Below are 17,075 nucleotides of genomic sequence, written 5' to 3'. Positions count from 1 at the left end.
TTTTTTTTGTTTTGACACAAAAACTTGTTTTATTCACATTTTCCACTTGGGATCACCTCTTCTCTTCTCGCTTTCGCGAATTTCAAACATGATTTGAACAGCAATAAATAAACAGATAGTAACAGTGATCAAAAAGGATAATCCATTAGCTGTGCCAAATATTTTGGTCAGCATTTCCTTGACGCCATCAACACCCACAGCAAAACCAACCAGATTAGCAATCATCATCATCAAGATATTGGCTACTGCACCTAATCCACACACAAAACGATAATAAGGTTTATCACCGTACTATAACACACTGCTGATTAGATTCTGCCTCGTTCTCTCTGAACTACTATGCATTACCTTCTTTTCGCTGAATAATCGAGTAGCAATGATTTCAGGCAGTAAAAACAAACAGATCAGCCATCCCCAAGCCAGCAGCTTCAATTCAATGTCATGCCATAAAGCCACAAATGTAAATACAACCCACATACTAAAGGCAAAGTACTTGGAGCCTCCCAATGGGATATAAATATATCGAATCGTCCAGCGATTGAAACTTCGGTGCCAACTCTTCCAGAATCTTTGCGCCGAAAAGTTGTTGCTCATACAGCGCACCATGTTCTCCTCTACCCAAATGCCGTCTGCCAATGACCATAATCTGAAGAATCGCCAGGGGATCAGTAATTTCATCCAAATGATTACCAGATTGAAGTAGCCGACCATACTGAGCTCGAGCGGTGAAGCACCGTCCCATGCCTTGGCCTTGCTGATCGCTACAACATACAAGTAGTGCAAGGTAAATTCCATTACCAGAATGACATTGACAAGTCGAAATGCGTAGGTGATAACGTAGCGTTTGGAGAGATTTGGGGAGGGGAATCGATACTAAATGTCAAATTACATTAGAACATGTCCAATGAACTCTCTCTCTCTCTCTCTCTCTCTCTCTCTCTTTCTTTCTCTGATATGCCGTACCTGAGAAATGAAATCGTTGAACGTGATAATAGGACCACACAGCAGCAATGGTGTATACAAGACATAGGCTAAAAAGTTGGTATAGTTGTAATCGCTCTCCAATAGGGGGTTGTTGATTCTCTCCTTGTCTGTGTGAGGCGCTTCATGGGCAGGGTGTCCTTTGACCTTCTTGTCTTCACTATTGAAAGCCCAGTAATAATCCATGTTGAATGACACTAAACGAAGCATGGCGAAATTGAACAGGATATGCCATCTCGCTTGAAATCCCTCCCAATCGTCCAACCACTGAAATCCTTGTCCAAACATGTGGGCAAATCGATATCCATCGTAATATTCATTGACAAATAGCACCAGCAAATTGAATAGCCACGTCAAGATAGGATTCCACTTGGATCCTTTGTAACAATGTCCAATGCTGAAGCTGACAGTGATAATGAATAAGATTTTGAATGTGCTGGAGCCGTGAAATAGAAATACTGTCAATAGGGACGTCAATAGAGAGAAATGCAAGTTCGACTGGATCCAGTGATAGATGCGATTGGCCTTGTTGAGAGCGAGATGTAATAGAACCAAGGGCAATAGTTTGGGTATATTATCACGAAATTGACCGTACTGTGCATCACTGTTGTCTACTTTCCGTCCAAACAACCAACCCTCTGATAATAGATCTTGATACAAGTGATAATTGGGATGTGATTCTGTAGAGATGGACTGAATACTCGTGCTCTCTATTGTCACATGTGATTGTTACCTTTGCTTAAATTGTATGTCACTTTGAACATGTAAGGCACCACAATACAGAAACAAACGTAGTAAAAGTAAAACTCTGTGTGGTAATTAGCGATATGCTTACGGCGATGAGCTGCCGGTGGTACCTTTTGTGTGCCAGCGAGATGGCTTTGTTTTCAACGCTATTGGGATGTCTGGCTTGCTCTTTTCTTCCATTGAAACGATTGAAGTATATGCTTGGAAAGAAAGGAAGGTCGAGTAGCACCAAAATGTAATTGAATTAAAAAGAAAAATGTTGGTCTTGAAATGCACACGGACTGGTGTTGAAGAGAGCCATCAGTTTCACTCTTTTGTAATACAATGCAAAAGTAGCCTTGATCTCAGACACTCTTGTGTGTGTGTGTGTGTGTGTGTGTGTGTGTCTCTCTCTCTCTCTCTCTCTCTCTCTCTCTCTCTCTTATCACAGTAGAGCAATGTATTGCTAGTGCTGAATAGCTAAAAAAAAAAAAGCTTCTATCAAAGACTATTAGTGGTCGCAGTCAGAAGCATTAAGCATTACCAAATCGCCTGTGATTTTGCATTGAAACATACTCTGATTTATCAACTCCAATGCCTAGTTTTGGAGGCATCCACTAACGGGCTCATTCAAGGTAATTAAAGATCTGAACGTATTAGATGGTCAGCTCAATGCCATGGCTATCTGGAGCGTTGATTTTTATTTTGAACTGAAAACGAATAAAAGGACACTTTGTGTAGGCTTCCAGATGTTGAGCACGGTCTAAAATCCAGACCTTGCAGTTTAATTCACAATGTGGATCCAGACATGGATTTTAAGAATGCCCCAATATATCAGTAGCATTCATTTTTAAATGAAGAGACCTGTTTTATACACAAGTGATTTCTTTCTAATAGTAGCTCGAGTTATCAAGCGAATCCACATCTTTTTTTTTCGATTTCTCAGCAAAAGACACCATTCATTGATCTAGAGTTCAAACTAAATAATATACAGAATCTGAAGAAATGACTAATCCAACCTGAAACCACGCAGATTCTATATGCTATAAGGTGACTGAAGATGTCTGATCGCAGTCTTTATATAGGTAAATCCCTAAAGATAGGTGCACTGAGAGAAAGGTTGAGCTTTTCAGGTAAACGCTTGCATGGCAATGGAGTTTTGAGAGCAGGACTCCGTCTCGGATGTGAGTTGTGATTTCCCGTTCTCTACAGCATCCCGTCGTGGGTTTGTTCCTAATTCACAAGAAACTGACAATCGCCATTTCATGATGTGTCCATTTACGATTGGGATCGTTTAGCATCTTGATATAAACACATACATGTACACTTACATCATGCCTTTAGTTCATTAAAGGAAAGCATGATGGCATGGAGACATGAATCAAAACGTAACAGGAATACTAGTTTGGAAATTGTGGCTACTATTAATACTCATGCAATTGCTTGTCATTTTGTCATGCTAATTTTGATATTTCTGTTGGGAATACTACTATTACTACTAGATATAATTTTTTATTTTCTGGAGGAAAAGATTAAGTTGGGATAATTAAGATAGAGTTAAAAGTAAGATGGACGTCTGCCACCACTGTTTCTCGGAAGAGATGGTACCATGGGCATACTGGTCATATTATACATAGGCAGCGATGCAGATGATGGATATGTCAGGTCTGTTACTGAACTTTTAAGCATTTCTTGTCTTCTTCTAATGTCAGTACTGCTCAGTCTACTGCTACTGCTACTGCTATGCCGATGTTTGCGATGATGGTGAGGATGTGTCACTCTCTTATAGGATGAAGAAGACGATGGCATGTGATGTGGGGGTGGAGGAGGTGGAGGTCCCATTGAGGCTGGCTCGTCCGTCATCATCATGGCCCTTGAACCAGGCGGAAAGAAGACGCTGGGGTTTTGTGAGAGTAGATATAGCTGCTGTTGTTGATACTGTAGCTGCTGCTGGTACTGTAATTGCTGTTGGTACTGCAATTGAGATTGGTAATGCTGGAGTCGCTGATAGTACATGGGATCCATCATCACTGGAGGGGTGAGAGGGCTCTTTGGCATGTGTTGCATTGGGATATAATTGGGAAATTCTTCATTCAAGGCATGCTGGGGTATGTTTTGCTGACTATGATGTATAATGGGTTCTTCGACATCATCTTCCTCGGTAAGTGGAGTAACATGACTTGAGGTGGAATTTCTAGATGGACTACTAACGCCACTTTCGATCCTAGTAGACGGCGATTCCATGCTAACAGGGCGAGAGATGCCGTCCTGATTCGATAAAGGAGATTGACTCTTTTTGATAGGATCCGTTTGGCGCTTCACTATATGGGCATGAAATCAGCTTACTCGCCAGCAAAACGTGAATCATGTGTGCAGTGATGTTACCTTGAAATACCTCAGAGCCATCGTCTGTCTCATCATCCTCAATCTGATCATTGTCAGATTCATCTTCTTCCGTATCGCTTGGCAAGCATGCACGCTGTGATTGTCTATTACTCTTTGGTGCCGAAGGTCTTTTTTCTAGAATGCCCATGAAAAAAAAAATCATCAAATTAAAAATGTACATATTTGGCGCTCTGCTTGTCAAATAGTACCTGATGCAAGAGATAAAGAGGATCCTGAAGAGGAACTGGCTTTGTGCTGATGATGATAGCGCTTAGAATTAAGAGTAGATGAAGCACGATGGCGTTCTTGGGATGGAGCTGTTTTCTCTAATTGACGAGCTAATTGGTGCTTTTGTCTATGCAAATCCTTTACAAATGGCTGATTGAAAATGATGCTCTTGTTCCAGGCTTCTTCTTCTGTTTCATTATCAGTTGATTTGATGGCTCTTGCTAATGCTAAACGAGACAAACTATGCTGAACTTGCTCCATTTTTTTTTCTTTGGTGATGGTAAGACGACCTAGAGAGAAGGAAAGAAAGAGAGAGAGAAAGAGAGAAAAAGAACAGGATTTCTTTTGTTGGGATGAACAATTTGGCTTTATTTATAAGCATGTCAGGTTCAATGAGCGAATGCGAAAGACACAGAGTGCACGGACCGGGTATCATATTTCACTCATGCCATTTCTCTTCAATACCTGATGGTAGTTTTCTTTTTCCTGGTATGATAAATTTGAGAAAGCTCTGGTTTTTGGATAGACAATCATTGTGTATTTGCATCTATCTATTTGCTAAGTTTTATTGACATTTCGTTATAGTTTGAACCCAGTGTATGATAATCTGCATGTTACATCTGGCTATCAGCTCCGAATCATGACAGCATCATGCGTATAGATACATACCACTTTAGCAAAGCGTATCGCAAGGCATTACTTGTAGACTCCATTCATTTCAGTGAAGTGAAGCATACTAGCTGTCTGTTGCTATGGCAACAAATGAGATTACTCAAGCAACTTCAATGAAGAGCTGGGGTAATGCGTAACAAAATTAGCTCAGATGTGTATCATGCGTTGAGAAACTTTCGTGTGCGTAATATTGTGTGGGTAATGTGCAAGCCAGCATGTCAAGCTGATTGTGTCTTGAAGAATCAAGTTTGGATACTGGCACCTTTTGCCAGCCTATGGCAGATTGATCAGAGCAATGTAATGTGTATTCGATGCTGTTACTGCCATGCATGTGCCGCCGTATTTCATCCGTCATGTTAGTTGAATGTCCTTCCATGCCTTTTATAGGATCGCTATCATGTTTTGCTAGCATCAAAATGAAGAAATTCAATCAGACTTCATACATACAAAGACCAACAAGCACATCATCTCTATGATCTCGATAAGAATAGTCTATCAAACGTGCCATTGCGGCTTTGATGATGTATTTACCAGCGTCGATTCAATATATAAATGGCATAGCTTCGATATACAGATATCAGCCAATGGTGAGATGCAGCACTGTTTGAATCGATCAGTTGAAGCACTTTTCTTTCACTTGCTTTTAATGGAGAGATGTCAATAAGCACACAACCCAACAATGTATCTCCGTATTGTACAAAACAAGTGCATTACCAGCAGCAACGGAAAAAAGTGATGTGTATTTCATGCTGTTGGGCTTTGATCCGCATTAATCAAGTAACGCGGCTTCAATCCATGGGTTTTGATTTAAAGGGGTATTGACAACACTTTTTTTCCAGCGAGTGGCAATGTCAAAAGCCCTGCTCTAATTACACTATAAGGTTTTTTTTTTTTTCTATTCAGGTTTCTTTGGATACACAACGGAATCATACTTGCATCATTTTTTTCAAATCGGAGTGGCACGAGTTTGGTTTTGTCTTGATGAAACAGCTGCAAAGCATCTCAGTTTGTTGGCAAAAGACATTAGATAATCCGTCAATGTTAAGCCTTCACTGTTCGTTGGAAGAAAGTGCCTTGGATAGTAGAAAGGGGCGATGCGTACAGGGAAATGGCCACTAATTGCAGCATTGAAGCGTATAGCACAATTCATATGGCCCTGAAAAATATACCTCGCTGACAGGTATACTATTTTGAGCAAGAATCAAGATCCTACAGCATCTACAACACAAAGCACACTGCCGCCCAAAAACACTACGCTTATAAAAAGTGAATGTATGTAAATTTATTGATATTTTAGATTGGAGAGTATTCCATAGTTAATTTTGCTTTTTTGTTATATATAAAATGCTATATTTTAATCCACATTATCTGTACCAGTGTACTTTGCAACAGAATTCATACTCAAGATCTTGAAACCACTGCCATCACCCTTCAAACGAACGATACCATCATGACTATCTACACCAATAAGTGAACCAAGTTCACCACGATGTTCACCCAGTATAATCTTGACATTGTCCTTTTTGCTTGGTCGAACGGGTTCTATGTAGTCAAATCCTATATCCAGCTTGTTTTGATTGTCCAATACACTGACAAGACATTTGCGACTAGTGCGGTTGACGCTGATAATTTTACAGTGTTGACCCTTTTGAGCATCGCCTTGGTTTCTCTTTAATATAACCTCAATTTCTTCAATAGGCCAGTTGTCTTCTCCTTGATCTCCTACATGTAAAAATGTCAGTAATCCCACTCTTAATAAACAACCCGACATGACAAACCTTGATCATCCACATGTCCGTAATCACCTCCACTAGGCATAAATGGTGTTTGAGGCAGACCTGTTGCTGGTGTTGTAGGCATGAAATTTCCTGGTGTAGTCGGTAAATAGCTGCCAGGTGTAGGCGCTGAGATCATGGCAGCAGGTGTAGGCGGGATCAAACCAGCACCAGGAGTGGGTGCTGCTTCATAGGGTGTAGGGGCATCATAGGGTGTTTGTGCAAAGTTAACAGCTGGTGTGGGAGCTCTGGCTTCATAACTAGCGGCAGGTGTTGGAGCTGCCCATGAGGCACCAGGTGTAGGGGCGGTATCGGCATCTGCATAGCGATGACTACTACTGCTGTTACCAGCATAACCAGGCGTTTTGGCAACTTGGGGTGCAGAGTATTGTGATTGTGTATTGCTGTTATAACTGGAGCTGTGATTATTGCTACTGCTGCTGCTTGTGTCTCTATAATTACTGCCACTACTACTGCTATTCCAGGCAGGTGTTTCGTGGCCCCACATGGGTGTTTTTGATCCAGAATCCCATGCTGGTGTACGTCCGCCATCATTCGCGTATGGATTAGGTGTTCTTGCGCCAGAATTCCAAGCAGGCGTCTTGGAGCCCGAGTTCCAAGCAGGAGTGCGAGAACCAGAGGATGCATTGTGCATTGGTGTCATGGCACCGTCACCATATCGGCTAGGTGTACCCATAGGTCGTGCAAATCCACCGTTGCTGGAAGGAGAGTCGAAGCGATCGGGTGCAGCTGGAGCCAAAGCATTGCCTTGCGAGTCCAAGATCATGAGGTGTGATTTATCAATGTTGAGCACCTTGGAGTTGGTGTGGAGTTCAACACGAGCTTGTGTATCAGTAGCATCCTTGACGATACCAATGTAACCCTTGTGAGGACCCTGAGAAATACGCACAGTTTTAGCAACTAAATTGTCTCTACCGCCACGACCTCTGCCAAAGAATCCACCACGGCCACCACCACGGCCACCACGACCACCTCTTGCATCAGGGCCACCTCTACCATCATCTCTGCCACCAAAACCACCATTGAATTGAGGATTCTGTGTCTTGGGATTGGGTAAAACGCGACCACGTGTAGAGGCACTGACAATAGAACGGGTATTTGTGACCCACACGCCAAAGTTCTCAGAGTGCTCTCTCGAGTGCAAGAAGACCAAATGACGGTACAAGTGGAGAACAGAGCAGTTACGCTTGTCGCCTACTTCCATGACAGTATCACCATCGCGAATGCTGTTACCATTGGCATCTGTTGCTACAGCCTTGGTGCTGTCACGCTTGTTGGTAATCTGATGTGGCTGAACAGTACGCATCTCGCCGTTCTGAGTCAGGACTTGGAAGGAATCACGATTGACCTTGACAATGACACCCACCGTATAGAAATCAAGTTGTACCAAATCATGCAACTCATAGTTGCCAATCACTGTTTTACCAAACATAACTTCAGCAGCCTCACGCAGATCCTTGGCAAACACACGCACTTCCTTGAGAGACGCATCTGACAGCAAGGTAACGATATTATCCTGGATGTTCAACACCATACCGCTTTCGTCCTTGAAACGACCGTTAATAACCTTGACGTGATCACCTTCCTTGAACTTCTTTCTCAGTTGCTTGGCAGGTAAGGTTACTCGCTTCTTTGTGCCATCCATGTCCAGCGATACGGTGATAGATGAATCATTGACATGCTCCACAGTACCCCAACTGTGAATCATATCACCTTCAATCACACTGACTACATCGCCATTTTGGAAAAGAGTCGAAGCCTGTGCATTGTTGATGGCCATGCTGGATAAGGAGGTCAAATCAATGGAGCGCTCGCCATCTTCAGTCAGTTCGCCGTTGCCAGCAAAACGAGCAATTTCGTCCAAAGTAGGGTTGACATCTTCAATCTGTAGTGTAGCCACCTTCATGTACTTTTCAAGATAACCATCACGGTAGTGATCGCCATTGTAGACCCAGTAGGGACCCTTCTTTTGAAGACTGGAGATGGACCTGTTGGCGAGTCTTTCTGGGTTGAACAACTTGGGAGGAGCCCTAACACCCTTCTTGCGCTTGCCTCCTGCGACATCATCATTGCTACTGCTCTCCAGGTCCAAACGGGGCACCACCTTGACACGAGCTGAATCTTGCGAGTCGCTCACTTCCATGACTTGAGCTAGATCACCCGCATAGGTACCACGCTTGACACGCACCCAGCCACCCAAGGGGATCTCGACTTCCTTTTTCTGCACAGAGATAGAATCCACCATGTCTTTGATAGGCACAAGCATCAATGTAGACATGTACACATTGGGAATGTTGGCGAGTGTCTCTTGAACATGTGCTTGTCGACGAGCTTCCACATAAATATAGCCTTTGAGAGTTTCTCTTGCAAATGCAGAGAATGTGTCCAAAGGATGAGGTCCATTCTGTCTGTCAAAATATCGCTTCATCAAACCAAAAATGACATCCTTTTCTTTTCCGGGCTACAATACAGAGTGATTAATACTACAAGCGAGGGAATGTTTCGTTGTGTCGCATTTACTTTGCACTTGACCATCCACAAGTTGGGATCATTGACACTGGGCAACAGCAATTGCTGAGGCACTTCTTCTGTGTCCTTGAATGCCTGTGGTTTGCTACGGCCACCGTATTTCTCTGCATAAAAGGCGGCTACTTGCTCATCATCCATGCCTTCCATCTCTCTTCTTCTACGGTCCAAATCAAGATGACGGCGAGCAGTGGTTTTCGTAGTCGTCAACTCTTCGTTTTCCTCTTCGATGAATCCATCTGCTTATAGAAAATCATTTCATGTTAACTGTCTGATGTGCAAAATCGCGCGTTCATCTTGCAGTACCTTCTCGGCCGTATTCTTCGTCATCCTCATCATCGTCTTCATCGTCGTCTACAATAGCCATTTCATCAATGAAGGGATTGAACTTTCTCTTGGTAGGTCTCTTTTAACAAGTGAGATAGTCAGAATACAACTACTGATTGTGCCATGATGAGATCTATATATATTTACAGCATCCTCGTCATCCTCGTCTTCGTCCTCTTCTTCTTCTTCTTCTTCGTCATGGAGAGGATCGTTATCTTCCTTGTCAGCTTCTCTTCGATCAGAACGTTTAAGAGCCATATGTCTGTTATTAGATTGTTGTAATAATGGAAAAAAGCAGCAATTTGTCTTGAGCCATGATGATTTATAGACAATACTAGAGCCAATTATGTGACTATACTTGAGTACAATTTTTTCATTGGTTTCTAGGTCCACGGTTGCTCCAAGATTGTGCACTCAAATCAAGCGCATTGGAAGCATAGTACATGCCACAAGTGCGCTTGACATTGACCACAGCTTTGAACGATTATACTTGATGCTATGGTAGCTTTTATCTGTCTCTAGATGCCACACTATTCATTCCAAACCGTTTGGTAACTGGATCTGAATCCTATGAAATGTCAAGAGAAAGCTATGCACACCTATCAAGCTTAATGCACATTTCTGATTCGAGAGATTGGCTATGCATAAAGATGTATAGTAACCCACATTGAGTTCTAACAAATCCTTTAGATTACATACAATAATTAACATTTGGAGATTGCGACATCTCGAAGTAGCACTCATCTGTTCTGGGAACATTACTCAGACTGACATGATCTGTCTGCACGTTTTACTTGTGAGCATGGCATTGGCAAGTCGGTGATGTGATACAAGTAATCCCTGTTTCATGAGAAATCCGACTCGATTTCGCTGACAATACATACTGATCTGAAGGGACATGTTGAGCAATTTATTTGCTTGAAACATTCAACATTAAATTTGTCGATCAGATTGTTCAATGCTAGTCAAATGTGTAATCTTCAAAATATTACAGGCAACAATAACAGTGAAAGTAGTGTCTCTTTGATTTAGTTCAACTGCAAAACAAGCGTCATTCATTCTTTTAGGATGCCTTGCCTTCTAAAAAAAAATTAGGTATGATGCGAAGGAAGACGCCTCTCCGTCATCCAACACTATGAAAGAAACTCTTTTTGTATCTTGTCGTTTATCTGAAAGATGAATAATCGCATCAAACCACATTTTATCACAGTGTTGCGATCATATGTTAAATCGTATGCACATTAAACTCTATTAAAATCACAACATCATCACTATTATATACACTGGACAACATGAACACAAAAGCGTAGTCGTAGCCAGTCAAATGTTAGAAGCCCCTCCCCCAAGAACATACGATACGCATCTAATTCAAGTGATATTTTGCCTGTTATTTGGCTATGGATTGAGTGATCTGTGATTTCAAGGCAATATTTAATAACATTGACCTTAAGAGGATTCTACCGTAATGAAGCAAACGTGCAAAACCATTGCAACCAAGCAGTAAATTTGGCTTTTCATTTTCATTATCAATAAGCTTCCCAATAACATAACGCGTCAAAATTTGCATGAATTAGCTTTGCCAAAGTCAATATGCCTCCTCTTTGAGCTAGAAGTTTCACAGGCTGCAGAACTGCTCTTCCAGAATATTTCAGATACCAAAGGCGTGTTTCATGCCGTGTAAACAAAAGCTATACTGCAAAAACATAATCAAATTCGACAGCTTTCAAGCCTTCATATCTTGACATGTAGGACTTTCTGAGCCGCCGGAATGACACCAAACAATTGTATTCGAGTAGTAGTAACTTCCTGACACCTTTGCTCAGCCTTTTGAGGACCAAAAAAACATGACCAAAAAACGACCAAAAAGCATAAGGTACCCCTCATGGTTTTTATCGAAAATCAAACGATCGCATTTTTCACCTTGAAAATAAAGATTTTTACTATGGTATATATCAAATCAAAATGTTTCTCTCAATCCAAAGCAACCTATGAAACCACTGTTATGAGGCTTTCATAGGCAAAATCTGGCTATTTTCGCTAAAAAAAACCTCATTTCAAATTTTATTAAATTACTCAATAATTTCAGTCAAACCACTTACAACAGTTAGCACCATTGGAAGCGCCTTGAAAAGTACTTCAAGAATGTACTAGGAAGCGTAGGGTGATCATCACGATTTACATAGTCGGATATCATAAAATACATTAAAGAAGTCGAAAAAAGACAACATCTGTCCAATCTTGAACAGAAAAAAATAAGCTGAGTCTGAATCAATTTTAGCGGCGGCACTGCTGCTGGCTGGCCCAAATGCCTTTCTGATGATGACAATAATGATTGCGATGCTGATTAAATGGGGACAATGGAGCTGAAAGAACAATTGATTAGCCCGAATACTTTTGTTTCTTAGGGTTTTTCCCTAAAAGATGTCTTTTGCAATGATAGCATCTCAAAAAGTCGCTGTAGATCTTACACAAGTCCTGTACAGTACTTCAGTCGTAGATCGAACATGGTAATGCATGAAAAACCTTTCAGCTGTCATGGCATTTGAATCGCAACATTTGATCAGCCTGGCTCCTCATACTGGCTCAATCGCAAGGATTCTAAATTTCGCCTACATCCATCTATATAAGTATTATGACATGTGTACGAAAAATGTGTATGAAAGAAGCAATTTATTTTTAAACAAAATCGAGACACGTTATTATATATTATTGATACATAGATAAAAGAAAAAAAAAATAAGCAAAAGAAAGGGGATGTGGAATGAGAAAAGAAAAAAAAAAAAGACATATAAGATATTGGAGATAATAGTGGTAGTAATAGTAGTAGGTAATAGATAAAAGTGATAAATAATAAACTAAGAGAGCTAATAAAAGGATACACTGTGTGTGATGGAGTATATTGTGAAGTATATATAATGATGGTAGAGAGAACAGGAGGTAAATTAGTAAAGCAAATCATCCAAATGCCATTCTTTGGGTCGATACTGGTTGCTATTACCGTCCTTTGGGTAGTCATTGGTAATACCCATTAGCCAATCGTTATTCGTGGGGTAATCTACACTTCCAGTACTAGCAGATCGAAATAATGATTGCGGATGATCATACAACAGGCTGGAAGGTGGTGATAACGGACGGAAGGAAGAGAGCTGAAGCATAGGGTTCGTGTTGTTGGTGGATGACGATAATGTTGTATTGGTAGATGGACTCTTCAATTCTGTAGTGGTGGCAGTAGAAGCAGACGAAAAAGTTTTATCAGCTTGAGATCGACCCCATGATAATCTGATTCTAGATGTCCCAATCAAAAATCCATTCATTCTCTCAATGGCTTGCTCTGCTGATTGACGAGAAACGTACTGAACAAACCCGCATCCTTTACCAGGTGGTACCTTTACATAAGTCACCTCACCGAATGGCGAAAAGTACTGGCCCAATTCCTCTTCAGTGACAGGAGAAGACAAACCGCCTACAAATACAGTAGTATTGGTGGGGTCAGTAGGTTGATGAACTAGAGCAGGTGCCTGCAATGCCAATTGAATGTATCTTGCATTTTGCTGTTGGTGCTGCTGCTGCTGTTGCTGCTGTTGCTGTTGCTGATGCTGATTTGAGTCAAATCGATGGGCGTTGTTTGTCTTTGGAGTGGCAAATGAGACTCGAATCGGTCTACTATCACAGATAATACCGTTCATTTCCTGGACAGCCTGTTGTTGTTCAAGCTGATTCAAGAAGCGAACGAATCCATAGCCTCTGGACAAACCAGTTACTGGATCTGTCATAATTTTGGCGGAATGGCAAGAGGGATATTTTGCACGAAACAATGACTACACAGGAGGTTAATGACAAGCTGCAGATACATCTGTAAAATGGTTCATCTACTGTACCAAGAGGAATGTTTCGTCGATATCGTTGCTCAGATCACCTACAAATAAGCTATATTCCGGTGCACGATCCTCTCTATTTTTGTACAATGAGCATCTGACTATGTAATGTATATAATCGCATTCAGCATACTTTCTATCACAAATGCCACCGCCTGAAGCCCAATTTAGTCTGAATGTCTTGAGTGAATTTGGAATTCTAGTGCCATGAATAGTTGTCAATGCTTTCTGGGCTGATAAGGTAGACGAAAATCCGATAAATGCATATCCGCAGCTGATACTGTACAAAAAAAAAAAAAAAAAAAAAAAAAAAAAATGAGTTGATGATATAAAAGCATTGTGTGTGTGAGAGTGAGAGTGAGAGTGAGAGTGAGAGTGAGAGTGAGAGTGTGTGTGAGAGTGTGAGTGTGTGTGTGTGTGTGTGCTGCGTACCTTGTTCTTTTATCTCGAATTAGCTTTACAATGACATTCTCACCGTATGAGAGCCAAAGCTGCTTGAGAAATGTCTCGTCCATCCATGGATCAAGATCACCCATCCTATAAAAGAGGAATGAATAAATACCCCTTTTTCGTCATTATCAGCAGCAGATTTCATGTTACCATAAAGTGGCTCTTGAAGTATCAATGACCAGATTTTGATTCAAATTATCATTTGTAAACATCTCATTACTATTAAACAAGAAATTTGCCATGATTTGAAATTAAAACAAAATCAGATTATTACTACAGAGTAAGAAGAAGTGTATAGTGAGAAAGAAAGAAAGGGGAAGAGGAGAAAAAAGGGGAAGAAATTCACTCAGAGGACAAAAGGATATAGTGAGGACTCATCATTGCTTTTTGAAGCTCAGGTGATATCTTGTGTGCTCTCTTTTTACATAGTAGGCAAAGGTACAGAGCCCGTGCGACTTTTTCCCTCATTCAATGAACAACGCACGATGCTACGATACATTGCTAAAGATCATGCATGCAAAGAGGAGCTTGAGCGAATGAATGCAAGGACACTATTTCAAACTTCACAAAGTAAATGGTGTATATATCATGAAAAGTGATAACAATGAGTAATCTATGCAACATCTTCCATGAAACTTCATGCTTCAAAAGAGTCTCAGGCAGTTAATAGTCTGGTTTTTACTACTAACACTAAAAAATTGAAGCGAAGCTTTCGCCTATCCGTGAGAAATGCTCATAAACACTTTGTAGCTGTGCGTTTGGCACTTCTACGATGCTCGATGCCTCTACAGTGAAAAGAGAGTTCATGTATTTGTAGACAGCATAGCTGCAATGCCTTTTGCTATCTAAAAGTGTGCGAATCACAGCTGAATCTGGATGCATTTGAGCCTTGATTTCTCGCGTTAGAGGCGGGTTTAGTCTGCCGGAATAGCGCCAAACAATTGCTCTCATCCAGCACTGACTTCCTGACACCTTTGCTCAATTTTTTGGGATCAAAAAAAAAAAATCGTCAAAAATCGACTTTTAACCATGAGGTACCCCCCTCATAGTTTTTATTGAAAACTAAACGATCGCGTTTTTGGCCTTAAAAATGAAGGCTTTTATTATGGCACATATTAACTCAAAATGCTTCTCTCAGTCCAAAGCAACTCCTGAAATTGTATTTTTGAGATCTTTGTATGCAAAATCTCGACATTTTCGCCAAAAATCACATTTAGTGTTTTCATAAATTGTTCAAAAAGTTCATTTAAAACATTCATTTTGCCTGGTACCATTAGGTGCGTTTTGAAAAGCACCCCAGGAGTGTATTCGGAAGCATCGAATGACCATCACATTGTATATAGCCGAATCTGGCAAAATAGTTCGCTCAAGTCGAAAACTGTTAAATTTGATCAATCTGGAACAGATAGCGAGTCGGCGTTGAAATTAATTTTGGTGGTTGGTGGGGCTGGGTGGCAAACTCAATGCCCTTCTAATAATCATGCATTTAGGTCTTGGAGTTGATCCTTCTTCAGTGTGAGATGAATCGCTGATCATTCTTGAACCTTCCACACTGATGTGTTGTCTACAATGCGTGCAAATGCCTTTGCAAAGCAAACATGTTATCAAACGTTGGCTGAACAGCGGACTCTTCATGGCATGGAAACACTACGATGCCAAACTTTTTTGTCAGAAGAAGTTTAAATTGAAAGGGTATATTTGTTTAGAAAAAATATCTACGACAAACAAGAACTACAATAAACGAGACAAGCCCTGCAATCAGTGCATCTAACCATAAAGGAGATGCATCACTTTGCTGAGGAGTGCTAGCATCGCTGCTGTTGGTATTCGTAGACATGCCATTGACAGCCATGACTTGAGGTTGAATGATCTGAGGAGGTACATTTTCGGCTGTTGTCGCTGAGGATGCTGGATCATTGATTGAACCCTTTTCATCATTCTTTGATTCCAAATCCTCAACTGCTGTTGACAGTTGCAGATTATCACTATTGCTGCTTTGACTCGATCCAGCAGCTTTTGTTGAATCTTCTTGCTCTTTTTGATCTTCTACACGTTCGGGTTTATATGTGATCATAAAATCTGGCAATTGTTCCTTTTTGCTAGGAACATCTGGTGGTGTATCACTCAATGCATCTTTTGTATTTACGTCGCAAACAGGACAGACCCAACCAATGGATCTAGTAGATGCATTTAATGTATATCCTTGTAGCAGCACTGATGGGAATGCTTACTTTTTTGCCAATCGACGACGTTCCTCTTTAGAGTAATCTAACCCACCGATAGCCCCTCTTGCCTCTGTAGGAAAGAACCCAATCACTGCCAGCAATACTGTTCGAACTGAAGCACAATGGCTTAATTGAATATTCCACCCAAAACCAAACTGTAGCTACAACTTACTTCCCCATGCTGGCTGCCAAAACTCTGGGTGAAATCCAGTAATGCTAAGGCAGATTTTTGTGTTTAATTCAAATCTACCATTTGGCTGCGTAACAAAGCATCAGTGATATGACCCCATTATTACAAAGCACCACCTACTTACTGTCAAAAAAATCAACTCGGGCGGCTTGAAAGGATATTCATTTGGTAAAATGATACGTCCATGGTATCTAAATGCGCAATATGCCAATTGAGCAAGGCGTGCTCATCCTCATTTGTCAATGCACCAACCTTCCGTCTTCAAAATCTGTATCTTTGGGTCCACGTACTGTGAAATGCCATTCAAATATATTGTCCTGTTTTTCATTATGATTAGCATGAAAATGACAAAAATGGCATGTGTATCCATAGTAGCCTACCTCCAGTGGATGAGCGCTATATTCATAGGTGCTCTCACTCGCCAATTCTTTAGCCTCTTGCATAATTCTCTTTACGCCTGTATGATACAGTCAACCAAAGCTCATTTAAGGTATGATCCATGCTGATGAGCTTACCTGGGTTTTTCAAATTGTACTTTGTAGCTTCACTCATTGCAATGATAATCGGCAATAAACAAGTTGAAAGGCTAAATCTTGCAATTTACATCCAATCAAACCATTACAAAGCTAGCTTGGGCGTCGTATTAAAAGTGACTCGTAAGCCCATCTTGGCTCTTCATGCAATGCTGGTGAAA

General features: G+C 41.0%; 5 protein-coding genes across 5 annotated transcripts; all 5 read right to left on the bottom strand.

Annotated features, from left to right (window-relative positions):
• Positions 1-33: 33 nt before the first annotated feature.
• On the bottom strand, positions 34-1,908 carry CHS7_1 (Chitin synthase, class 7; the record flags this gene model as incomplete). Its single annotated transcript, XM_064821061.1, has 5 exons — positions 34-291; positions 349-873; positions 964-1,661; positions 1,715-1,789; positions 1,839-1,908. The coding sequence occupies 5 exons, from the start codon at positions 1,906-1,908 to the stop codon at positions 34-36; spliced, it is 1,626 nt and encodes a 541-aa protein (XP_064684981.1).
• A 1,356-nt stretch (positions 1,909-3,264) lies between these two features.
• On the bottom strand, positions 3,265-4,581 carry ATC70_001666 (5'-3' exoribonuclease 1; the record flags this gene model as incomplete). The annotated part of the gene is made up of 3 exons (XM_064821060.1): positions 3,265-4,028; positions 4,093-4,227; positions 4,302-4,581. The coding sequence occupies 3 exons, from the start codon at positions 4,579-4,581 to the stop codon at positions 3,265-3,267; spliced, it is 1,179 nt and encodes a 392-aa protein (XP_064684980.1).
• A 1,765-nt stretch (positions 4,582-6,346) lies between these two features.
• exo2 (exonuclease II Exo2) lies at positions 6,347-9,899 on the bottom strand (the record flags this gene model as incomplete). The annotated part of the gene is made up of 5 exons (XM_064821059.1): positions 6,347-6,714; positions 6,771-9,249; positions 9,309-9,553; positions 9,621-9,720; positions 9,789-9,899. The coding sequence occupies 5 exons, from the start codon at positions 9,897-9,899 to the stop codon at positions 6,347-6,349; spliced, it is 3,303 nt and encodes a 1,100-aa protein (XP_064684979.1).
• Positions 9,900-12,583: 2,684 nt separating this feature from the next.
• On the bottom strand, positions 12,584-13,414 carry ATC70_001664 (uncharacterized protein; the record flags this gene model as incomplete). Its single annotated transcript, XM_064821058.1, has 1 exon — positions 12,584-13,414. One exon carries the CDS (start codon positions 13,412-13,414, stop codon positions 12,584-12,586), a length of 831 nt encoding a protein of 276 aa, XP_064684978.1.
• Positions 13,415-15,668: 2,254 nt separating this feature from the next.
• Positions 15,669-16,933, bottom strand: ATC70_001663 (uncharacterized protein; the record flags this gene model as incomplete). The annotated part of the gene is made up of 7 exons (XM_064821057.1): positions 15,669-16,143; positions 16,198-16,303; positions 16,364-16,448; positions 16,506-16,572; positions 16,634-16,698; positions 16,762-16,838; positions 16,897-16,933. The coding sequence occupies 7 exons, from the start codon at positions 16,931-16,933 to the stop codon at positions 15,669-15,671; spliced, it is 912 nt and encodes a 303-aa protein (XP_064684977.1).
• Positions 16,934-17,075: the final 142 nt, after the last annotated feature.

The sequence above is a fragment of the Mucor velutinosus genome, assembly GCF_035048745.1.
Source record: "Mucor velutinosus strain NIH1002 chromosome Unknown tig00000041, whole genome shotgun sequence".
Lineage (NCBI taxonomy): Eukaryota > Fungi > Mucoromycota > Mucoromycetes > Mucorales > Mucoraceae > Mucor > Mucor velutinosus.
Note: the sequence above shows the minus strand (reverse complement) of the source record. Positions and strands in the feature narration are given on the sequence as shown.